General features: G+C 42.4%; 1 protein-coding gene across 1 annotated transcript in view; it reads right to left on the reverse strand.

Moving 5' to 3' along the window:
• Positions 1-218: 218 nt before the first annotated feature.
• LOC308332990 (uncharacterized protein) overlaps positions 219-26,624 on the reverse strand; it is a 205,463-nt gene continuing 179,057 nt past the window's right edge. Inside the window, exons 28-40 of the mRNA XM_080789144.1 lie at positions 20,057-20,170; positions 14,017-14,130; positions 11,598-11,711; positions 9,174-9,287; positions 7,777-7,890; positions 5,782-5,897; positions 3,824-5,603; positions 3,379-3,552; positions 2,832-3,005; positions 2,593-2,748; positions 2,161-2,210; positions 1,172-1,751; positions 219-900 (exon numbers count right to left, since the gene is read on the reverse strand). Of these exons, the coding sequence (XP_080645270.1) occupies positions 849-900; positions 1,172-1,751; positions 2,161-2,210; positions 2,593-2,748; positions 2,832-3,005; positions 3,379-3,552; positions 3,824-5,603; positions 5,782-5,897; positions 7,777-7,890; positions 9,174-9,287; positions 11,598-11,711; positions 14,017-14,130; positions 20,057-20,170 (3,652 nt within the window). The 3' untranslated portion in view covers positions 219-848. The remainder of the gene's footprint in view (positions 901-1,171; positions 1,752-2,160; positions 2,211-2,592; positions 2,749-2,831; positions 3,006-3,378; positions 3,553-3,823; positions 5,604-5,781; positions 5,898-7,776; positions 7,891-9,173; positions 9,288-11,597; positions 11,712-14,016; positions 14,131-20,056; positions 20,171-26,624) is intronic.

The raw sequence follows: 26,624 nt of genomic DNA on the forward strand, positions 1-26,624 counted from the left end.
CAATTTGATCATCAGATCAAAAGGCATAAAGAGTGAAGCTAATATACACAATATCAGGATTATAAATAATAAAAGATAAAGAAAGCAAAAAGTCAGTTAAATAAATGGTTTGACATCAAATGAGGAGACAGAATTGTCCTTGTGAGGTCACGAGGAGTGATGCGTCATCCTGTGAGAGGGTTATCTAATAGTCCAATAAACAGGCTGTACACTTAAAATCATGGATTCACAAGATCTGGCATTTATTGATTGCCCATATTTATCCCAAATTGAATGGTCATGTGACAATATGCATATGAACAGCAAAGACACATAATTATGAAAGCAAATACGACCTGTTTACATCACCAATCAGATTCGATCATATCAGTCCGCTGATCGGGGCGCCCCTTGAAGCGCAGAGTAGACCAGAGGTTGGTCTGTCCTGGAGAATTCTGACGTGTCTCTACTTTTCCAGAATCTTTTCTTGTCACTCAGTGACCTTGCTATGAGCACAGCTAGGGTGCACAGTGCACACTCTTAAAGTAACGGTAACTGCTTAAAGGGTCTACTTTCCCCCATCAGGAGACATAGAATTGTCCTTGTGAGGTCATGAGGAGACACAGAATTGTCCTTGTGAGGTCATCAGGAGACATAGAATTGTCCTTGTGAGGTCATGAGGAGACATAGAATTGTCCTTGTGATGTCATCAGGAGACATAGAATTGTCCTTGTGAGGTCATGAGGAGACATAGTATTGTCCTTGTGAGGTCATCAGGAGACATAGAATTGTCCTTGTGAGGTCATGAGGAGACATAGAATTGTCCTTGTGATGTCATGAGGAGACATAGAATTGTCCTTGTGAGGTCATCAGGAGACATAGAATTGTCCTTGTGAGGTCATCAGGAGACATAGAATTGTCCTTGTGAGGTCATGAGGAGACATATTGTCCTTGTGAGGTCATGAGGAGACAGAGACATAGAATTGTCCTTGTGAGGTCATGAGGAGACATAGAATTGTCCTTGTGAGGTCATCAGGAGACATAGTATTGTCCTTGTGAGGTCATGAGGAGACATAGAATTGAGTGTGTAGATATAACAGGCTTCTCATTGAAGTAACAGTCTATTGTGAAGGGGGGGCGGGACACAGCCTGTCTGTCTGTCCTCACAGCCTGTCTGCCTGTCTGTCCTCACAGCCTGTCTGTCCTCACAGCCTGTCTGTCCTCACACAGAGACACAGAGGAGTCAGGGCAAATCCTAAAGCCAGCGTAGAGAGGCTCAGGGAACGTGGTCTGGAAGGTGTACAGGTGAGTCAGAGTGTCCTCTAACACTCTGTAGAAGGACAGAGTCCCAGCGGGACGGTCCAGATACATGGCTACTCTGTTGGAGCCAGAGGGACGGATAGGGAGGACAGTGGACTTACTATTGTGTCTGACATAGTAATAGTCATAGTCACCAGACTCACCACACTGACCATCTCTACAGATCAGAATCCAGGACTGTTCATTGTATCCAAGCCTACAGTCCTGACCCTCTCCTTTCCTACTGATGTCTCCGTCAGTCACTCCTATCCTAACCGCTCCACTGAACTGTACCTCACTGTAGCAGCGTTCATCTAGACTCTCTGAACTCAGAATCTGAGGCACTCTATCAAACCTGTCAGGATGGTCAGGATATGAATGACGCTGACCATCCCGGGTCACCTTCCTGTTGTTCTCAGACAGAGAGAGGGTTATGTGTGCTGTGTTTGTGTCCAGAGTGAGACGCTGGGAATCTGATGAGAAAACAACACAGTAAACATTAAATACCTTATTCACTGAATGACACACCTGACAGACCTGAGACCAGATTATACACATTTTTCTAAAATGTATGTTTCTGTATCAGTGGTTCTCAAACCATTTCATGTCAAGGAGCCCAAAAAAGATCTGTAATTGGCCTCCGACCCCCATCTGTTGTTCCAGGGACCCCCCCCCCACCCCACCCAGATAGAAGTTAAAAATGTTCGCTGTGAAATATATATTCATAGATTTGCACACATTTTCATGTCTAAAAGAAAACTCTGTGCCACGCTACGAGCTTGTAGATCTGCTATTTTTAAAATAATGGTTGAAGTGGTTGAAACTAATTGGTGACACAGATGTGTTCCAGGTTTAAATTGGGTTAAACAGACAGACACTCACGTGTTGTAAGGAGTTGAGGTTTAGTCCAGTGTTCTCCTCCATGATTCACACTGTAGGAAGTAGAACAACAATGAATCAAGTGAAAACCTACTGACCAACATGGACACAGTCCTCTAGTCTACTGACCAACAGACACAGTCCTCTAGTCTACTGACCAACATGGACACAGTCCTCTAGTCTACTGACCAACATGGACACAGTCCTCTAGTCTACTGACCAACAGACACAGTCCTATAGTCTACTGACCAACATGGACACAGTCCTATAGTCTACTGACCAACATGGACACAGTCCTCTAGTCTACTGACCAACATGGACACAGTCCTCTAGTCTACTGACCAACATGGACACAGTCCTATAGTCTACTGACCAACATGGACACAGTCCTCTAGTCTACTGACCAACATGGACACAGTCCTCTAGTAGACTCACTTGACAGTCTCCAGAGCAGCAGAAAGCATCTTCAGAACAGAGTCTCCTAAGTGGCTGAAGTTCAAGTCCAGCTGTTTCAGCTGGGAGGAGGGGTTGGAGGTCACAGCTGAAGCCAGATAAGAACAGCCTTCCTCTGTGACTCCACAGCCTGACAACCTGCACAGAGAAATACACATTTAACAAAATGCTGTGTTGATGTTCAAGTAGAGATCCACACAGAGAGAACACGCATTCTTTACCCCAGGATCTGCAGTCCACACTGTGGACTCTTCAGTAACGCAGAGAGCTGGAGCAGTTGTGATTCCTGCAGGCAGATGAAACTGAGGTCCAATTCTTTCAGATGGAGAAGATTAGAGCTGAGAGCTGAGAGCAGAACTTCAAATCCTGTCTGTGTGAAGGTACAGCCAGCAAGTCTGTAATTACACATGAAATATCTGGACTGAATATCAGAGGTTTGGAGTAAAGGCCCCAAGAGATGGAAAGAGAAGGCAGGCAGGGATAATGAGAAATAAACCATCTTAATCTTCCAGCAGGAAGTGTGTGTGTGTGTGTGTGTGTGTGTGTGTGTGTGTGTGTGTGTCAACATGGCTCTACATACTGTAATCACTGTAACTCATTAGTTCACATAATTGAAGTTACTGTACCGTAGCATTGTGATGTGAGAGTGTGACCATATTATTATTCTAATCAGTGTGGGATATCATGATGTCAACTTTATTCACTCTCATATTGTTATTATTATCAAACAATACATAATAAATAAACTAATCAAACTAATAGTCTGACCTCAGTATCTCCAGATGACAGTTTGGACTCTTCAATGCAGCAGAGAGCAGGTCCATGGATGGATCCGTTATGGGATTATAACTGAGGTCCAATTCTCTCAGATGTGAAGGATTAGAGCTGAGAGCTGAAGCCACGATCTCATATTCTGCCTTTTGGAGGTTACAGCCAACAAGTCTGTAAAATGAGTGATTATCAACACAGATTAGATCAAGTTCATGTTCAAGGAATTTAACTGTAATGTAAATGTCTAGTTGGTCAGATATTGACACGCATCTGTGCGTGTCAGTCAGTTTCAATTAGGCAACAATGCAGTATAAATATTATGCACACACACACACACACACACACACACACACACACACACACACACACACAAATAATCAGGTCACTATTTGAGACCGGTTAGGTGTGATGGTAGATTGATTCTATTCTCATGACTACTAACCGAGCCTTTCTGCTGTTCCTCACAGCTGGGAGTAGTCTGAATTTCTCCCATACTGATGTGTCGTATTGGTGCAGGTCAAACTCCTCCAGAACCTCCTCTGACGTCAGCAGCATGAAGGCCAGAGCTGAAGCCTGGCTCTCAGACAGTTTTGTCTTTGATCTGTCCGCTGACTTCAGGTACTGTTGGATCTCCTGATGTAGTGATTGGTCGTTCATCTCCATCAGACAGTGGAAGATGTTGATGAATCTGTCAGGAGAGAGACTCCCATCTTCCATTTTCATCTCCTTCAGGTTGTTGATGACTCTCTGGATGCTCTCTGGACTGTTCTCTGTGTGACCCAGCAGGCCTCCTAACAGACTCTGGTTGGACTCCAGCGAGAGGCCATGAAGGAAGCGGACAAAGAGGTCCAGGTGGCCGTTCTTACTCTTCAGGGCTTTTTCGCTGGCTCTCTGCAGGAAGTCCTCCAAGGAACTGACATCAACTCCCAGGAATGTCTTCAGTACCTTCATGTTCTTCTGTGTGAAACAGTGGAACAGGTAGACTGCAGCCAGGAACTCCTGGATGCTCAGATGAACAAAGCTGTAGATCTTTCTCTGAGATTGAACGGTCTCTTCTTTGAAGATCTCTGTGCACACTCCCGAGTACAGCGCGGCGTGGTTCACATCGAGACCACACTCTTCCAGGTCTTCTTGGTAGAACGTGAGGCTGCCTTTCTCCAGATGTACAAACGCCAGCAGGCACAGCTGCAGAAGAACATCCCTGTCAGTCTCGCCATACTTTGTCTTCATCTTTTTTATCATGAGCGATATGAAGAGGCTGAACATCCCGGTCAGGTTCTTGGGCATCTGTCCTCTCTTGCCTGTCTTCACCAGGTCCTCCACAACGGTAGCGGTCATCCAACAGAAGACTGGGATGTGACACATGATGTGGATGCTCTTTGATGTCTTCACGTGTGAGATGATGGTGCTGGCCAGCTTCCTATCGTCACTGAACATCTTCCTGAAGAACTCCTCCTTCTGGGGGTCGGTGAACCCTCGTATTTCTGTCACCATGTCAACGCATTCAGGAGGGATCTGATTGGCTGCTGCAGGTCTGGTGGTTATCCAGAGGAGAGCCGAGGGGAGCAGATTCCTCTTGATGAGGTTCGTCAACAGCAGGCCCACCGATGATGTCACCGTGACATCAGAGACGACGTCATTGTTGTCGAAGGCGTCAGAATCGACGTCAATGTTCTGGAATTTCAGCGGAAACCTGCTTTCATCGAGACCATCGAAGATGAAGCCAACTTTCCAGGCAGCGAGCTCCTCTGCTGTGACCTTCTTTAACGTTGGATGGAAAATATGGATCAGTGAGAGAAGACTGTGCTGCTCATCTCGGACCAAGTTCAGCTCCCGGAATGCGAAGAGAACCAGGAGATTGATGTCTTGGTTCTCCAAACCTCTCGCCCAGTCCAGAGCGAACTTACGCACGGAGAATGTCTTCCCGATGCCAGCGATGCCATTGGTCAGAACTCTGCTGCTGGGTGTGTCTCTGCCAGGGAGGACGGTCTTAAAGATGGAACGGCACTTGATTAGGACGTCATAGAGGGTCTTCATGCTGGAGGCGGTCTCAAGCTGCCACACCTCATGTTGCTGATTAACCCCTTCACTCCCTCCCGCTGATAGGTGGAGGTCTGTGTAGATGTCGGAGAGGGAGGAGGGCTCTTCAGTGACGTATGCCACATGTTCAAGACCGTCCAAAGTGACCCTATAGACCTTTAAATACTCCGGCAGACGGACATCTGATATGAGGAGACAATTAATACATGTTAATCAATACATCATCAGTTTATCATTAGTATTTGTATTTGGACAATGAGACAGGAATACAACGAGTATATTTAATCTGATGAGTCTGCTGCTATTTGAACATTTCATTCATTGAAATAAAATGTTGGTGTAAAATGTGTCCAGTCTTACTGTGTCCAGGTGTGGTTCGACTGAATGTCTTCTGTCCAGGTGTGGTTCGACTGAATGTCTTCTGTCCAGGTGTGTTTCTGAATGTCTTCTGTCCAGGTGTGTTTCTGAATGTCTCTCTGTGGAGATGAAGACAATATAATATATACATATAGATGAAGACAATAGAATATATACATATAGATGAAGACAATAGAATATATACATATAGATGAAGACAATAGAATATATACATATAGATACATATAGATGAAGACAATATAATATATACATATAGATGAAGACAATAGAATATATACATATAGATGAAGATGGTATCTTCACTGTATGATCCTATATCACACATTGAATACTGTTTCACAGACTGCTCTTGAACAGGTGTGACTATCCTCTCTAACCCAGAGGACAGTTCCACTAGAGTGTGCTCAAGGTGTTTGACAGGAAGCCCCGCTCATCATCATTGTAACATCCTCCAGAGGCTTATTTCTCTTTTAGCTTTGATAACTTTAACATTTTCAAACCGGTTGGGGTCATATACAAGACCCCCCCCCCCCCCCCCCAATGCACCGCTCATGGCGTGTCGACAGTTTACATATCTGTTCTTTTGGATTTGGACACATGACGATGGGCTACAACAGAGCATGTGAGCGCGAGCGAAGCGGAGCGGAGCGAGGAGCGGAGCGGGTGGATTTTGAAGTGAGCGCGGAGCGGGCGTAGAGCGGTGTGGGGGGAGATGAACGTGAGCGAGCGTAGAGCGGCGTGGGGGAGATGAACGTGAGCGCGGAGCGAGCGTAACAAAAGCCGTCGAGAGCGAAGAGCGGAATTATCGGCCGCTCCGCTCCGCTCACATGCTCTGGAATACATACATACATATAATAGAATATGTCCTTATACAAGGTCTCATTATACAAGTAGAAGAGACAATGTAGCCGTTTTATTTATTATTATTATTATTATTATTAGACCAAGGTTCATGTTTTAGGTTATTAGAGATTGTAAAAGTTGAGTGTTAAAACATTTTCATTTGCCGTTATATTTCATTTTAGCGTTTTTCATGATTTTGAGCTGAACCTCTCCCATCCAGGGAGTGTGTGTGTGTGTGTGTGTGTGTGAGTGTGTGTGTGTGCGTGTACAGTATGCCTGACTCACACCTTCACAACAGATTGTTGTATAGATGATGCATGAGACTTATTGACTGATGCAAAGCTCGCAATGCATTTCCAATGGAAGTCACATGGTTTGACACAACATTTGTGTTGTATGATAGAGCTGGGATACCCCGACGGGTCGGGCTAGGGTCGGGCTCATTAGCATAATTGGTGGTTGGGCTTCGGTTCGGGCCGGCCATGCTGTTGATATACATAGAAGATAAAGTGTAAATATGAATAAAAACGATCCGACTAGTCTCTGTGTGTTTCCTGGTTAACCAGGACGCATGGTGCACTTTATATTATATATATATATAGCCTATATATTAAGGTGGTGCAGCGTGACAACGCTCTGTCTGCAAGCAGCAGCACCGCTTGTTGTTGCAAGCTTTCAACAGAGCTGCTCTGTGTTCCGCGGGTCTAACATGGACGTAAAATGAAGCCTGTAATTCCTTGCACTGTAAGTCGCCATATTTCTAGATCCGTTTGGGCCCAGCTGGCCATTGGCTGGCTCTGTTTGGGCTAAGCTGGCCATTGGCTGGCCCAGACAACGAGGCGGGACTTCCCCCCTTACTCTTTGTTGGTTTTTATTTTGACTGAACGGGGGGGTGGCTCCCGTTCATAGACTGTAACGGTAGCCACGCCCCTCAGAACATACGCGACTTTATGGTAATCTTTTTAATAAATGGGACCATAATTTTCCAAAAAGAATTATTATGACATGAGAAATGAGACTTTAAACTAGTGACTTACTGGAAGCAGAAAGTATTCATGACCATGTTTATTAAGGTAAATACAGTCTAGGTGAAGTTGGGCCCAAATACATGTATTTATAGGAGGGTTGACATACTGTGAGTCAGGAGGTCCAGGTTCGTTACTGAATTCAGGAGGAATGCCTATAGACCTGTCACTCTTCACAGACAGAAGGCTGGGAGTTGGAGACTCTGCTCTGTGGTACAGACGTCTGGAATCATAACAAAGATTATACAATTTGGTGTTAACAGAAACAGCAGTCCAATAAATTACCATCTATAGGCCTACATAATGAAGTTTTAATGTATTTATCGCAATTCAATGAAATAATGTTAGATAACATATATTTTTTCATGGCAGGAATTAATGAATATTAATAAAACATATGTTCGGACACAATTAATGTGTCTCACATGCATGTATTTAGCCTACGTTTGTGAAAAAGAATCTGGCAAATATATTCTACAGCAAGCAACTGATTCCTCTCCTAACGTCATGCGCTGGGCCTGGGTGATACAATTAATCAGATTAGTAATACTATTGCATTGAATTGTTTTATTATAAATAAGATAAAACAATTGCAAATGAATTGTTTTATTATAAATGAAATAAAACAATTGCAAATAAATGCACAGATCATTTGTCTGGAGATCTGTAGCTTCGAGATCCGCCAGGGAAGAAAAGAGAGGGAAAACGAACGTTTAAAAAGTACATTTTGGTTCATTTCTTTCGCTGGTTCAACTTCTGCCTCTTCTGAGTTGGAGCGCATGCATGCAGAAGCAGCGCACGTGCGCAAACTCGTGCATGTGCGCTCAAGAGCGAGCTTGCGCAATGCATTATGGGGCAGATTTGCTTCGCTGTGTTTTTGTAGTGACCATCGGATGGTCCCTACAATTCCCAGTGCATTGTGGGATACTTCAGTCCACTACATTAGGGTGCTAAATTCTCACTACATATTCGGACACTATAACAAAATGGCGGAAGCCCAAAGTAGTGCACTATATGGGGCATGGGAATGAATTCGAACCATAAACTGTAAAGAATATGGACAAAGCGTTCCCCGGGTCTAACATGGACGTAAAATGAAGCCTGTAATTCCTTGCACTGTAAGTCGTCATATTTCTAGATCCGTTTGGGCCCAGCTGGCCATTGGCTGGCTCCGTTTGTGCCAAGCTGGCCATTGGCTGGCCCAGACAACGAGGCGGGACATCCCCCCTTACTCTTTGTTGGTTTTTATTTTGACTGAACGGGGGGTGGCTCCCGTTCATAGACTGTAACGGTAGCCACGCCCCTCAGAACATACGCGACTTTATGGTAATTATTTTAATAAATGGGACAATCATTTTCCAAAAAGAATATTATGACATGAGAAATGAGACTTTAAACTAGTGACTTACTGGAAGCAGAAAGTATTCATGACCATGTTTATTAAGGTAAATACAGTCTAGGTGAAGTTGGGCCCAAATACATGTATTTATAGGAGGGTTGACATACTGTGAGTCAGGAGGTCCAGGTTCGTTACTGAATTCAGGAGGAATGCCTATAGACCTGTCACTCTTCACAGACAGAAGGCTGGGAGTTGGAGACTCTGCTCTGTGGTGGACACTTCTGGAATCATAACAAAGATAATACAATTTGGTGTTAACAGAAACAGCAGTCCAATAAATGACTATCTATAGGCCTACATAATAATAATAATAATAAACTTTATTTGTATAGCACCTTTCATACATAAATGTAGCGCAAAGTGCTTCACAGGGCAAAAATAGAATACAATAAAAATAAGTAGTTAAAATGATAAAACAATGGCAAAGAACAAAATTGAATATAAGAACATAAAATAAATAAAAATAAATAAAAACAAATAAAATAATAATAAAAACACCACATGCAGCAAATCAGTCAGGGCAGGGTGGGAACGTGCAAATTAAAACTAAATTAAAAGCAATGTTGTAGAAGTGGGTCTTGAGCTGAGCTTTAAAAATGTCTACAGAGGCTGCCTGACGAAGGTAAAGTGGGAGTTTGTTCCATGCCGACGGCCCATAGAAGCAAAAAGCTGCTTCCCCGTATTTTTTAGTTGCCATTTTTTTCGGCAGCGCGAGCAGGCCAGCAGTGGAAGACCTTAGGGGGCGGTTTGGGACATATTTAGGCAGGCAGTCATGTAGGTAGGAAGGTGCGAGGCCATTAAGAGCTTTATAGACAAGTAAAAGAATTTTAAAATCAATCCTAAAAACAACCGGAAGCCAGTGCAGTGATGCCAAAACTGGAGTAATATGTTCTCTCATCTTAGTTCTAGTTAAAACTCTGGCTGCTGCATTTTGGACGAGTTGTAATCTGTCAGTTGTTTTCTTAGGCAGTCCTGAATAAAGTGCATTGCAGTAGTCAAGCCGAGAGAAAACGAAGGCGTGGATTAGCGTTTTTGCATCGTCCAAAGACAAATAGGCTCTGATTCGTGCAATATTTCTAAGGTGAAAAAAGGCAATCTTGGTAACATGATTAACATGAGAATTAAAATTCAATTCAGAATCAATAATAACCCCCAGGTTCTTTACTGTACTGTTACTTTCTACAGTCAGGTTACCAAGTCTGCTTATTATTGATTGTTTCTGCTCACTAGAACCGATTATGAGAACTTCTGTCTTATCCTCATTTAGCTTGAGAAAGTTCTCACTCATCCAACATTTAATGCTAGACAAACAGTTCTAATGAAACTAATGAAGTTTTAATGTATTTATCGCAATTCAATGAAATAATGTTAGATAACATCTTTTTTTTCATGGCAGGAATTAATGAATATTAATAAAACATATGTTCGGACACAATTAATGTGTCTCACATGCATGTATTTAGCCTACGTTTGTGAAAAAGAATCTGGCAAATATATTCTACAGCAAGTAACTGATTCCTCTCCTAACGTCATGCGCTGGGCCTGGGTGATACAATTAATCAGATTAGTAATACTATTGCATTGAATTGTTTTATTATAAATAAGATAAAACAATTGCAAATTAATTGTTTTATTATAAATGAAATAAAACAATTGCAAATAAATGCACAGATCATTTGTCTGGAGATCTGTAGCTTCGAGATCCGCCAGGGAAGAAAAGAGAGGGAAAACGAACGTTTAAAAAGTACATTTTGGTTCATTTCTTTCGCTGGTTCAACTTCTGCCTCTTCTGAGTTGGAGCGCATGCATGCAGAAGCAGCGCACGTGCGCAAACGCGTGCATGTGCGCTCAAGAGCGAGCTTGCGCAATGCATTATGGGGCAGATTTGCTTCGCTGTGTTTTTGTAGTGACCATCGGATGGTCCCTACAATTCCCAGTGCATTGTGGGATACTTCAGTCCACTACATTAGGGTGCTAAAATGCTCACTACATATTCGGACACTATAACAAAATGGCGGAAGCCCAAAGTAGTGCACTATATGGGGCATGGGAATGAATTCGAACCATAAACTGTAAAGAATATGGACAAAGCGTTCCCCGGGTCTAACATGGACGTAAAATGAAGCCTGTAATTCCTTGCACTGTAAGTCGTCATATTTCTAGATCCGTTTGGGCCCAGCTGGCCATTGGCTGGCTCCGTTTGTGCCAAGCTGGCCATTGGCTGGCCCAGACAACGAGGCGGGACATCCCCCCTTACTCTTTGTTGGTTTTTATTTTGACTGAACGGGGGGTGGCTCCCGTTCATAGACTGTAACGGTAGCCACGCCCCTCAGAACATACGCGACTTTATGGTAATTATTTTAATAAATGGGACAATCATTTTCCAAAAAGAATATTATGACATGAGAAATGAGACTTTAAACTAGTGACTTACTGGAAGCAGAAAGTATTCATGACCATGTTTATTAAGGTAAATACAGTCTAGGTGAAGTTGGGCCCAAATACATGTATTTATAGGAGGGTTGACATACTGTGAGTCAGGAGGTCCAGGTTCGTTACTGAATTCAGGAGGAATGCCTATAGACCTGTCACTCTTCACAGACAGAAGGCTGGGAGTTGGAGACTCTGCTCTGTGGTGGACACTTCTGGAATCATAACAAAGATAATACAATTTGGTGTTAACAGAAACAGCAGTCCAATAAATGACTATCTATAGGCCTACATAATAATAATAATAATAAACTTTATTTGTATAGCACCTTTCATACATAAATGTAGCGCAAAGTGCTTCACAGGGCAAAAATAGAATACAATAAAAATAAGTAGTTAAAATGATAAAACAATGGCAAAGAACAAAATTGAATATAAGAACATAAAATAAATAAAAATAAATAAAAACAAATAAAATAATAATAAAAACACCACATGCAGCAAATCAGTCAGGGCAGGGTGGGAACGTGCAAATTAAAACTCAATTAAAAGCAATGTTGTAGAAGTGGGTCTTGAGCTGAGCTTTAAAAATGTCTACAGAGGCTGCCTGACGAAGGTAAAGTGGGAGTTTGTTCCATGCCGACGGCCCATAGAAGCAAAAAGCTGCTTCCCCGTATTTTTTAGTTGCCATTTTTTTCGGCAGCGCGAGCAGGCCAGCAGTGGAAGACCTTAGGGGGCGGTTTGGGACATATTTAGGCAGGCAGTCATGTAGGTAGGAAGGTGCGAGGCCATTAAGAGCTTTATAGACAAGTAAAAGAATTTTAAAATCAATCCTAAAAACAACCGGAAGCCAGTGCAGTGATGCCAAAACTGGAGTAATACGTTCTCTCATCTTAGTTCTAGTTAAAACTCTGGCTGCTGCATTTTGGACGAGTTGTAATCTGTCAGTTGTTTTCTTAGGCAGTCCTGAATAAAGTGCATTGCAGTAGTCAAGCCGAGAGAAAACGAAGGCGTGGATTAGCGTTTTTGCATCGTCCAAAGACAAATAGGCTCTGATTCGTGCAATATTTCTAAGGTGAAAAAAGGCAATCTTGGTAACATGATTAACATGAGAATTAAAATTCAATTCAGAATCAATAATAACCCCCAGGTTCTTTACTGTACTGTTACTTTCTACAGTCAGGTTACCAAGTCTGCTTATTATTGATTGTTTCTGCTCACTAGAACCGATTATGAGAACTTCTGTCTTATCCTCATTTAGCTTGAGAAAGTTCTCACTCATCCAACATTTAATGCTAGACAAACAGTTCTAATGAAACTAATGAAGTTTTAATGTATTTATCGCAATTCAATGAAATAATGTTAGATAACATCTTTTTTTTCATGGCAGGAATTAATGAATATTAATAAAACATATGTTCGGACACAATTAATGTGTCTCACATGCATGTATTTAGCCTACGTTTGTGAAAAAGAATCTGGCAAATATATTCTACAGCAAGTAACTGATTCCTCTCCTAACGTCATGCGCTGGGCCTGGGTGATACAATTAATCAGATTAGTAATACTATTGCATTGAATTGTTTTATTATAAATAAGATAAAACAATTGCAAATGAATTGTTTTATTATAAATGAAATAAAACAATTGCAAATAAATGCACAGATCATTTGTCTGGAGATCTGTAGCTTCGAGATCCGCCAGGGAAGAAAAGAGAGGGAAAACGAACGTTTAAAAAGTACATTTTGGTTCATTTCTTTCGCTGGTTCAACTTCTGCCTCTTCTGAGTTGGAGCGCATGCATGCAGAAGCAGCGCACGTGCGCAAACGCGTGCATGTGCGCTCAAGAGCGAGCTTGCGCAATGCATTATGGGGCAGATTTGCTTCGCTGTGTTTTTGTAGTGACCATCGGATGGTCCCTACAATTCCCAGTGCATTGTGGGATACTTCAGTCCACTACATTAGGGTGCTAAAATGCTCACTACATATTCGGACACTATAACAAAATGGCGGAAGCCCAAAGTAGTGCACTATATGGGGCATGGGAATGAATTCGAACCATAAACTGTAAAGAATATGGACAAAGCGTTCCCCGGGTCTAACATGGACGTAAAATGAAGCCTGTAATTCCTTGCACTGCAAGTCGTCATATTTCTAGATCCGTTTGGGCCCAGCTGGCCATTGGCTGGCTCCGTTTGTGCCAAGCTGGCCATTGGCTGGCCCAGACAACGAGGCGGGACATCCCCCCTTACTCTTTGTTGGTTTTTATTTTGACTGAACGGGGGGTGGCTCCCGTTCATAGACTGTAACGGTAGCCACGCCCCTCAGAACATACGCGACTTTATGGTAATTATTTTAATAAATGGGACAATCATTTTCCAAAAAGAATATTATGACATGAGAAATGAGACTTTAAACTAGTGACTTACTGGAAGCAGAAAGTATTCATGACCATGTTTATTAAGGTAAATACAGTCTAGGTGAAGTTGGGCCCAAATACATTATAGGAGGGTTGACATACTGTGAGTCAGGAGGTCCAGGTTCGTTACTGAATTCAGGAGGAATGCCTATAGACCTGTCACTCTTCACAGACAGAAGGCTGGGAGTTGGAGACTCTGCTCTGTGGTGGACACTTCTGGAATCATAACAAAGATAATACAATTTGGTGTTAACAGAAACAGCAGTCCAATAAATGACTATCTATAGGCCTACATAATAATAATAATAATAAACTTTATTTGTATAGCACCTTTCATACATAAATGTAGCGCAAAGTGCTTCACAGGGCAAAAATAGAATACAATAAAAATAAGTAGTTAAAATGATAAAACAATGGCAAAGAACAAAATTGAATATAAGAACATAAAATAAATAAAAATAAATAAAAACAAATAAAAACAAATAAAATAATAATAAAAACACCACATGCAGCAAATCAGTCAGGGCAGGGTGGGAACGTGCAAATTAAAACTCAATTAAAAGCAATGTTGTAGAAGTGGGTCTTGAGCTGAGCTTTAAAAATGTCTACAGAGGCTGCCTGACGAAGGTAAAGTGGGAGTTTGTTCCATGCCGACGGCCCATAGAAGCAAAAAGCTGCTTCCCCGTATTTTTTAGTTGCCATTTTTTTCGGCAGCGCGAGCAGGCCAGCAGTGGAAGACCTTAGGGGGCGGTTTGGGACATATTTAGGCAGGCAGTCATGTAGGTAGGAAGGTGCGAGGCCATTAAGAGCTTTATAGACAAGTAAAAGAATTTTAAAATCAATCCTAAAAACAACCGGAAGCCAGTGCAGTGATGCCAAAACTGGAGTAATATGTTCTCTCATCTTAGTTCTAGTTAAAACTCTGGCTGCTGCATTTTGGACGAGTTGTAATCTGTCAGTTGTTTTCTTAGGCAGTCCTGAATAAAGTGCATTGCAGTAGTCAAGCCGAGAGAAAACGAAGGCGTGGATTAGCGTTTTTGCATCGTCCAAAGACAAATAGGCTCTGATTCGTGCAATATTTCTAAGGTGAAAAAAGGCAATCTTGGTAACATGATTAACATGAGAATTAAAATTCAATTCAGAATCAATAATAACCCCCAGGTTCTTTACTGTACTGTTACTTTCTACAGTCAGGTTACCAAGTCTGCTTATTATTGATTGTTTCTGCTCACTAGAACCGATTATGAGAACTTCTGTCTTATCCTCATTTAGCTTGAGAAAGTTCTCACTCATCCAACATTTAATGCTAGACAAACAGTTCTAATGAAACTAATGAAGTTTTAATGTATTTATCGCAATTCAATGAAATAATGTTAGATAACATCTTTTTTTTCATGGCAGGAATTAATGAATATTAATAAAACATATGTTCGGACACAATTAATGTGTCTCACATGCATGTATTTAGCCTACGTTTGTGAAAAAGAATCTGGCAAATATATTCTACAGCAAGTAACTGATTCCTCTCCTAACGTCATGCGCTGGGCCTGGGTGATACAATTAATCAGATTAGTAATACTATTGCATTGGACCCATTTCGGAGACGGTAAGCCTGTTGCGTCATTTCCTGTGTTGCCCGTCTGCTGTCTGACAGCTTTGTTGTCAGCAGCACGAACGGGACAAACACCAAACATTATTGTATTGCGCTGCTGTGGTTTAGACACACACTGTCACTGTTAACTATCCTACTCTGTGGCGATCTTATCGCTACTCGGGCTGGTTGTTTGGCGGGGCGAGCGTCTCATTCTTATATCATCATATTTTTTCTGACTGAAACTTGGCTAGGTGAGCAAGAATATGTTAGCTTAAATACAGCCACCCCACCAAGTCACACCAATGCACATATACCTAGAGACAATGGGAAAACTGGAGGTGGAGTGGCTGCTATCTTCAATACAGGCCTAGCAATTAGTCTTAGAGCTAGAGCTACATACAAATCATTTGAAAGCTTGATTCTCAACCTTTCACACACAAGCTGGAAATCAATACAGCCGCTGATAGTCATTACAGTGTACCGCCCCCCCGGCGCTTACACACAATTTTTATCAGAGTTTTCAGAATTTCTATCAAGTCTAGTTCTCGAGTCTAATAAAATCATCATAATTGGTGATTTCAATATTCACGCGGACATAGGAACTGATAGCTTGAATAGAGCGTTCATCTCATTGATTGATTCAATCGGTTTCTCTCAATGTGTAGACAAACCTACACACATTCACAACCATACCCTTGACCTCATTCTGGTCTATGGTATTGCAATAGAGCACCTCACAGTTTTTCCAGAAAACCGTGATCTCTCTGATCATTATCTGATCACCTTCGATCTTACATTGATCGATTATACACCACTGGACAAAAATGTCCTTGGCAGAAGTATATCCGAGAGCGCTGTAAGCAAATTCAAGGAAATGGTTCCATCAGCCATCAACTCGGTATATTTCAACAAAATAGAGGACCTTCACACATATAGTTCTCATCAACTCGATCAACTTGTTGATAGTGTCACATGCTCATTTCAAACTACGCTAGACTCTGTTGCTCCCCTGAAAAGGAAGGTAATAAAGCAACAAAGGCTAGCCCCATGGTACAACTCGGAAACTAGAAACCTCAAGCGAACGTCTCGCAAACTCGAAAAGAAATGGCGTTCAACCAAACAGAAAGAATCATGTATAGACTGGCAGAATAGCCTCAAAATATACAAAAAGGCTCTCGACACGGCCAGAGCCACTTATTATTCATCCCTAATAGAGGGAAACAAAAGTAACCCAAAGTTTCTTTTTGATACTTTGGCAAAACTGACAAAAAGCCGTGATTCCACGGACCCACGGATTCCTACGACTCTCAATAGTAGCGATTTCATGAGGTTCTTCAATGGCAAAATAGAAACTATCAGAGATCAAATTGATCTACAACTACTCTCGGCTCCCACTGGACTGCCACCAAATATGGTGGTCTCAGAGGTGGCCGCAGACCCAAATATATATATGGATAGTCTCTCTCCAATCGAGCTCTCTGAGTTCACTTCAATGATATCTTCTTCAAAATCAACGACATGTACCCTGGATCCAGTTCCGACTAGATTACTCAAAGAGGTCCTGCCTCCGGTTGGTACATGCCTACTCAATATGATCAATATGTCTTTGGTGACAGGCTACGTGCCACAATCTTTCAAGGTAGCGGTAATCAAACCTCTACTCAAAAAGCCTACTCTTGATGCAGGCATTCTAGCTAGCTATAGACCTATATCGAACCTTCCGTTTCTCTCCAAAATTCTCGAGAAAGCGGTCGCCAAACAGTTGTGTGACTTTCTACAAAACAACAATATATTAGAAGGCTTTCAGTCGGGCTTCAGAGCTAACCATAGCACTGAGACGGCCCTGCTGAGAGTTACAAATGACCTCCTGACTGCAGCAGATAATAACCTCCTCTCCGTACTGGTGTTGCTGGACCTTAGTGCTGCATTCGACACTATTGACCACCACATTCTGCTACAGAGACTGGAACATCTGGTTGGCATCAGGGGTGCCGCACTGAAATGGTTCGAGTCCTATCTGTCTGATCGTTTTCAGTTTGTAGAGGTCAATAATGGCTCCTCTACACGTGAAAAGGTCAAATACGGAGTCCCACAAGGCTCTGTGCTTGGACCAATACTCTTCTCTTTATATATGCTCCCTCTGGGCAACATCATCAGGGAACACTCCATAGATTTTCATTGTTACGCAGACGACACTCAACTATATCTATCGATGAAACCGAACGAAACGGACCAACTAGTCAAACTTCAAGCATGTCTTAAAGACATAAAGAGTTGGATGGCACGTAATTACCTACTCCTCAACTCTAACAAAACGGAAGTTATCGTGATCGGCCCTAAGCCCCTGAGAGACAAGTTGGTCGATGGGAACTTCTCTCTAGATGGCATTACTTTGGCCTCCAAGGCCACTGTGAGGAATCTGGGGGTTACCTTTGATCAAGACTTGTCTTTCAAATCTCATATCAAACAAATCTCAAAGAATGCTTTCTTTCACCTGCGAAATATTGCAAAGGTCAGGCACATCCTGTCCAAAAATGACGCAGAAAAACTTGTCCACGCCTTCGTTACCTCAAGGCTGGACTACTGCAATTCGCTATTATCAGGCTGCCCAGGCAAGTCTCTGAAAAGCCTACAGTTAGTTCAAAATGCTGCGGCGCGTGTGTTGACAGGTACCAGAAGAAGAGACCATATCACTCCTTCACTGGCCTCCCTACACTGGCTCCCGGTCAAATACAGAATAGAGTTCAAAGTTCTTCTTCTCACTTACAAAGCCCTCAATGGTCAGGCACCACAATATCTCAAGGATCTCATTGATCCCTACAAACCAAATAGAACAGCAGTGCGTTTGCAATATGCAAACATGCTTACTGTTCCAAAAATATCAAAAGTTACAATAGGAGGCAGGGCGTTTAGGTCCCAGGCACCGCAGCTGTGGAACCTTCTCCCGGCTTCGGTCCGTGGGGCTGACACGCTCTGCACATTCAAGACAAGGTTGAAAACCTTTCTCTACGACAAAGCCTATGGCCAGACTTGTCTCCGGGTCTAGCTGGATACCATGGTCGTACATTGTTGTGTGGGTTTGTCTCCCAGCAGTACTTGTAATATACACTATATAGGCTCCAGTAAGGCCTGCCACTAATCCAGCATCCGGGGAATCTCTCCCCGGAGTCTCTTTTCGTCCTCCCCGTCGCAGTTCTGTGGACCTCTAATATTAACCCCCAACTGACTGCCGAGTGTGACCGTGGATCAGGCCTCTTCATGGAGCCCACCAGAAGTGTGACCTGGACCCGGCCTCACAGAGCTCGACCTGGACCAGATGTGGACCAGACCCCTCCACGGAGCCCACCTGCCTATTCTCTGTCTTTTCTCTCTGTCTATCTCTCTCTCTCTCCCTCTACCCCCCCCCCCCCCGACACGGTCGAGGCAGATGGCCGCCCACCCTAGAGTCGGGTTCTGCCTGACGTTTCTTCCTAAAGGGGAGTTTTTCGTTACCATTGTCGCAATGTTGCTTGCTCTGGGTGGATCTTTGTTGGTTGTAAAGTGTCTTGAGACAACTTGTTGTGATTTGACACTATAATAAAATTGAATTGAATTGAATTGAATTGTTTTATTATAAATAAGATAAAACAATTGCAAATGAATTGTTTTATTATAAATGAAATAAAACAATTGCAAATAAATGCACAGATCATTTGTCTGGAGATCTGTAGCTTCGAGATCCGCCAGGGAAGAAAAGAGAGGGAAAACGAACGTTTAAAAAGTACATTTTGGTTCATTTCTTTCGCTGGTTCAACTTCTGCCTCTTCTGAGTTGGAGCGCATGCATGCAGAAGCAGCGCACGTGCGCAAACGCGTGCATGTGCGCTCAAGAGCGAGCTTGCGCAATGCATTATGGGGCAGATTTGCTTCGCTGTGTTTTTGTAGTGACCATCGGATGGTCCCTACAATTCCCAGTGCATTGTGGGATACTTCAGTCCACTACATTAGGGTGCTAAAATGCTCACTACATATTCGGACACTATAACAAAATGGCGGAAGCCCAAAGTAGTGCACTATATGGGGCATGGGGAATGAATTCGAACCATAAACTGTAAAGAATATGGACAAAGCGTTCCCCGGGTCTAACATGGACGTAAAATGAAGCCTGTAATTCCTTGCACTGTAAGTCGTCATATTTCTAGATCCGTTTGGGCCCAGCTGGCCATTGGCTGGCTCCGTTTGTGCCAAGCTGGCCATTGGCTGGCCCAGACAACGAGGCGGGACATCCCCCCTTACTCTTTGTTGGTTTTTATTTTGACTGCACGGGGGGTGGCTCCCGTTCATAGACTGTAACGGTAGCCACGCCCCTCAGAACATACGCGACTTTATGGTAATTATTTTAATAAATGGGACAATCATTTTCCAAAAAGAATATTATGACATGAGAAATGAGACTTTAAACTAGTGACTTACTGGAAGCAGAAAGTATTCATGACCATGTTTATTAAGGTAAATACAGTCTAGGTGAAGTTGGGCCCAAATACATGTATTTATAGGAGGGTTGACATACTTTGAGTCAGGAGGTCCAGGTTCGTTACTGAATTCAGGAGGAATGCCTATAGACCTGTCACTCTTCACAGACAGAAGGCTGGGAGTTGGAGACTCTGCTCTGTGGTGAACACTTCTGGAATCATAACAAAGATTATACAATTATCATAATTATGAATGGAAAAAGTCACTGTTAAACGTTCTTAATCATTATGTCTCGTTCTACAAGCAGAGAGAAAACCACATCTTGGGTTTTGGGTTTCAGCTAGTGAACACTGCAGCAGCAACAGAAACAACACAGAGACATATGTGAACAATAGAAATACCGTAAATCCTCCAGTAATCCTCCTTTCTATTAATTACCGAGCCCCTATTAATCACCGGTGATGGCGTTGAATTAAGTAAATAAATTCCGGCCTCCTTTTATGAGCCGGGGTTTTTTGTGTTTTTTTTTTTTCAAGTGCCGTATCTGTTACTTTCGCTGCTCTGGCTGGCTGTGCCTGCCTGTCACGTCAGCGTCCACTGTCCAGATGCCGTGGCCGCGGTGCTCGGCTCTCACACAATACAACAAAGTTAATAGCTTCGGGAGAGAGCCCCCACAGATCTGCCCTTCATGCAACGAACGTATTGGTTCTATAAACGGCAGATCGATGAGCGCATGGGGGGTTTTGCAGCCTGGCGCAGCCCCATGCGCCTTTTGGATCTCTCATTTTATGGAACGAACGTAGCCTACCACCGGTATGCTGTTAGCTTGTTGCTAACTGTCCCCCCTCTTGGTTTTATTTTTGATACAAGATTTTAAACTTAATAAACAGCTCCGTCGTTAAAACTCTCTTCTTCCAATCATCGCCACGGTCAAATCCTACCTCCCCTAAAAACAGCTGGAGATGGTTATCCATGCTTTGATTTAATCAAGAATAGATTATTGCAACTCTTTGTATATTGGCATCGACCAGGCGTCACTCAGGCGTTTACAGCTAGTGCAGAACACAGCTGCCCGCCTTCTCACCGGCACTATAAAACCATTTCTGCCCCTCCCCATTAGATCTGCTCAGATAGATGCTATATAAATAAAGTTTGATTTGATTTGACTTGGAGTACACAATTCAGACACCAGATGGAGCTGTTGGTTGTAAAGGAGTTCATGTTTCAACCTTTGGTCAGTAGAGTGGTGTCCATCTTCGAAGTCAATAAGTCCATGCATGGACGAGTCACTCTTCATGGAGACACAGCTGGGTACAGGAGAGACTGCTCTGTGACGATCAACCCTCTTAACACTTAGAATGCTGAAAGCGTTTTTAAACAGTTTATTATAGCCACCCCTAAGATGCGCATAACGTTTTTATACGTTTTATGGTCCAAAAAACGTTTTTTTATTGATTACTATAGTTCAACTATATTTGCGCCCGGACAACTCATAATGTAACACCGATCGGCTCTAAAAAGAGTTAAAACCCCCCCCTGCTGAAAAGAGGTGTTGGTCTGAGAAGCGTCTGGCACCGCCTATTGGTTGGTCTATGCGAGGACGTACGACGTAATGGAGACGGCCGTCCGGCATAGACCAACGCAGATGTCAGGGGATCTAAAATGGATGGGACAATGCTCTTGTTTGTGTGAATACACTCGATTCCCCCTCCCCTCCTGTTTCTACATGGTTTCTCCCGAGGGAGAATGGTGGGGGGGGGGGGGGGGTCTCTTCCTCTTGGATCGCATTGGCAGTTCCCCCCCCACTCCCGAGTCCCCACTGCTTTCAACTGCAAGGCTTGCACTCTCATTCTCGGAACAAGATACAACGCGATTTGCTCTCTGCCCGTATATAAACCTGCAACGATCGGCATTTGATTTCATAACGTAACGTTTGCCAGACACATGTGGAGTTAGTCATGGACAGATTGCACATCATTATCGAGGGCCCGCCATGATACGTTGGTCGCTGATCGCAAGCCGTACTGCTGCTGCTGCTGCGCTGCTCGCATCCAACCATCCAATCCATCCCCCTTTCTCGTTACAACAGGCTATTATAAACTCACCGTCGAGCAGCCTGCCCTGCACCTAATGTGATAAAATGAACGGCAGGACAAAATCGGATCGATTATTATCTGTCTATCAGCAACATACGGGTGTTTGTCTTGCAACGACAGGTGGTGCTTTCTCGTTGTTTTTTTTCTTCCAAATACGTTGACGTGCTGCTTCTGCTGCTGCCGCATCCAACCAACCATCCCCCTTTCTCGTTGTTTTTCTCGTTTTTTTTTCCAAACATGTCCAGACACAATCCGATCCAGTCTCGCGTCTCACCTTATAGATACGCGAGACTGGATCGATGAGGTTAGTGGTATGTCTGGACATGTTTGGAGCGGCACACGACAATCGACAATAATGTTGATTATGCAAGATCATTTCCTCAAAGCCTAGTTGCCCCCCCCCCCCCCCCCCCCGTTACTGCGATTGTAGCTCGAATCACAGAATGAGTTCAATGAGCGTAGGGAGAGGGCACATATGGGGCTACGATTGAGGCTGATTTATATTTTCTAACAACTTAGGAGAGAGACTGACCACGATGCAGGCAGAAGAAAGTTTCCAAGTCCGTTTTATGATCAGATAATGTGCATCAAGACTCTCTGCTTTCATAAGAAAAAAACTAATACTGTAATTGCGAATGCAATGAGCACTTACTATGAGACCTAGCAGATCACGTCTGTCTGTCTGTCTGTCTGTCTGTGTGTGTGTGTGTGTGTCTGTCTGTCTGTCTGTCCCGCTTACTGTATATGTGGACCTGGCCCTTTTGTGCCCATATATGGAGCTGAGTGATTTGTGAGTCATGGTGACATGAGTGTGATGGCGTGGTCCTGCTTTGGGGACTCCTTATATGGTTATGGCTGAGTCATGGTGACATGAGTGTGATGGCGTCTTTTGTGACCATATATGGAGCTGGCGTGGTCCAAGCACTAACTATGACACCCTGCAGATCATGTCTGTAATTTATTCTAATTGTTATTGCAATTTACGATCTGCGTTCGCTTTCCGCGTTCGCGCGTCTTACTCGTAATAATAAAAATCACACCCCTGTGAAGTGAGCAGTGCAATGTTGTGAAGTGAGCAGTGCAACATTGCACTGCTCACTTCACTGGGGTGTGATTTCTATTATTATTACAGTATTAGTATTTTTCTTATGAAAGCAGAGAGTATTCTGTTTCATACGGTATATAGTATGTACATGTCGCTATAGGCCTTATTTTGTGAATATTTAGTTGTTAGGTCCATGCTTTCTCTAAAATTATCTTTTTCAGAGAACTTTAGAGATGGCATGGGCCTGAATAACTATTATTCACAAAATAAGGCCTATAGCGACATGTACATACTATATACCGTATGAAACAGTAGACTCTCTGCTTTCATAAGAAAAATACTAATACTGTAATAATAATAAAAATCACACCCCTGTGAAGTGAGCAGTGCAATTGCACTGCTCTACTACTGTGATTTTTCTGGGTGGTATTTTTCTTATGAAAGCAGAGAGTCTACTGTTTCATACGGTATATAGTATGTACATGTCGCTATAGGCCTTATTTTGTGAATAATAGTTCTTCGGGTCCATGCCTTCTCTAAAGTTCTCTGGTGGGCGCAAGCTGCATTCAATAGCTAATTAGTGACAAACTGTATATGTGTACAATGTGTACTGTTTTCCTCCTAAAAGTAGACATTCAGGGCTTTCATTCGGTATATGGTTTGTATAGGATATTATTTGTGCTCAATTTTATATCGGTCTTTTGAACTAAAAAAACTGAACTGAAATGTCTGTCAACTTCAGGCCTCCATATCTCTGTTTTTTTTCACAAGCAGCGTGCAGGCAAAAGCAGGTGTTAGAAAAAGGTCAATATCTCCAGAATGGAAGATGGTAGAATCATAATTTTTTTTTTTAAATTGAAGTGGACAAGTTGGGCTTTCTTTTGATTTATGCGGTGTGATTCTCGCTATAAGAGGCCCCTCGCTGTGGGCCCCCCAAAATGTTCAAAAAGCCCATGTTAAGCCTTCAGCACCAGTAAGCCATGGTCCGCTAGAACCTGTAGCAGTTAAAGTGTTAAAGATATAAAATGTAAATGTGTCTATGGTTATGTTTTCTTTATTGAAGTAGCTGGGATACTCCCCTTTTCCCATACCTTCTCGATTTATGTTGTTTAGGGTTTTCCATGTAGCTTTGATGTTTCCTCTTTGTTGTTCTGACAACAAGTCCATGCATGGACGAGTCACTCTTCATGGAGACACAGCTGGGTACAGGAGAGACTGCTCTGTGACGATCAACCCTGTTAAAGATATAAAATGTAAATGTGTCTTTGGCACACCGGCAGTCAGTTACAACAATCACACATTACATAAAACACACAGATGCATTAAAAAAATACTATTTAAAATGCATTCACATAATAAATAATAATAATAAAACTTTATTTGTATAGCACCTTTCATGACATGAAATGCAGCTCAAAGTGCTTTACAGAACAATGGAGAATAAAAAAAGAAAAGCAAGGCAACGACATTAAAAAACAAGCAGTAATGAAATACAGTGAGTGAATAACACAAAATAAAAGATCAATTAAAAGCAATGTTGTTGAGCTGAGCTTTAAAAATGTCTACAGAGGCTGCCTGTTGAAGATATAGTGGGAGTTTGTTAAACTACAGAGGCTGCCTGACGAAGGTACAGTGGGAGCTTGTTCCATGCCGACGGCCCGTAGAAGCAAAAAGCTGCTTCCCCGTATTTTTTAGTTGCCATTTTTTTTGGCAACGCGAGCAGGCCAGCAGTGGAAGACCTTAGGGGGCGGTTTGGGGCATATTTAGGCAGGCAGTCATGTAGGTAGGAAGGTGCGAGACCATTGAGAGCTTTATAGACAAGTAAAATCATTTTTAAATCAATCCTAAAAACAACCAGAAGCCAGTGCAGTGAAGCCAAAACTGGAGTAATATGTTCTCTCATCTTAGTTCTAGTTAAAACTCTGGCTTCTGCATTTTGGACAAGTTGTAATATGTCAGTTGTTTTCTTAGGCAGTCCTGAAAAAAGTGCATTGCAGTAATCAAGCCGAGAGAAAACAAAGGCGTGGATTAGCGTTTTTGCATCATCCAAAGACAAATAGGCTGATTCGTGCAATATTTCTAAGGTGAAAAAAGGCAATCTTGGTGACATGATTAATGTGTGAATTAAAATTCAATTCAGAATCAATAATAACCCCCAGGTTCTTTACTGTACTGTTACTTTCTACAGTCAGGTTGTAAAGGAGTTCATTTTTCAATCATCTGTCTGGTCAATTAAAATTCAAACCTTTGGTCAGTAAAGTGGTGTCCATCTTTGAAGTAAGTAATAAGTCCATGCATGGACGAGTCACTCTTCATGGAGACACAGCTGGGTACAGGAGAGACTGCTCTGTGATGATCAACCCTGTTAAAGATAAAGACAAAGAAAACTTTATTGTCCATAACATTTACATACAATGTAAATGTGTCTTTGGCACACCGGCAGTCAGTTACAACAATCACACATTACATAAAACACACAGATGCATTAAAAAAATACTATTTAAAATGCATTCACATAAACACAGCAACAGTGATCATGAACAGTGGGATTCAACGAGAGGATGAACAGGATTTAGTTTATTTATAGAGTCATATCAGGCCTGGGCCGTGCAGAGAGGCTCAAACCAGGATGTATCAAATAGATATAATACAGGTAGTTCTTCTGACCAAGCAATTGGTTGCAATAGGCTCTCCGGCCGTGCTGAAATTAGCACGACAGCACACCTAGTCGTAATATTTTTTTAGAAAGGATCAGATTATAAATGTATCAGTTGTGCATCAGAGCAGCAGCAACATTGTCTTAGGAAACAATTTAAAGAATACATTACATGTTTAACTCGACTTCGTCTCGTTCAATAATCATAATTCAATAATGGCAATAATCACGTTAAACCACACCCTCTCGTGTAATATTGCTTAATTAAACGTCATGCTATAATTATCCATACTAAATGCCTCCAAGCACCATTTGTGTTGTTTTTACTTGTACTGTCCACTACTGTCATGTGAGTATAGGACCTTATGTGTGACATTAATTTGCGTATTTATTGTATGTTGATTTTCTTGTATTTTATGGTATGACATATTTTATATATTTGTCCCTGTATTATATTGTAATTTGTTATTTTGCAATAGTATTTGAGAAATGTCACAGAAGCACTGTAACTTTAACCCATTTTGGGGCGGGAACCCCTTTTGGTGTTAGCATTATGTTATGCTTTAGCTATTGAAAAATAGCAGATCTACAAGCTCATAGCGTAGGTCTGCTATTTTTGAAAAATCGAAGAACGACTGACATAGAAACATAGCTTTTTCAGAAAACTGTCAGGATGTAGAAGACATTTTTTTAATCTGATCTCAGGTCAGAATGGGTTAAGAGTCACATGACTATGCAGCTGCTATCTGTTAAGATGATTACGTGCTGCTTTCCGATTGGTTGTTCTATACCTATGAAATGTATTTAGTGATGTCAGCCTATTCCGAGTCGGGCCTGAGGAAGGTCGAAAGAGCCAAACGTCGTTGCG

Source organism: Protomyctophum bolini (assembly GCF_963924005.1).
Source record: "Protomyctophum bolini genome assembly, chromosome: 18".
NCBI lineage: Eukaryota > Metazoa > Chordata > Actinopteri > Myctophiformes > Myctophidae > Protomyctophum > Protomyctophum bolini.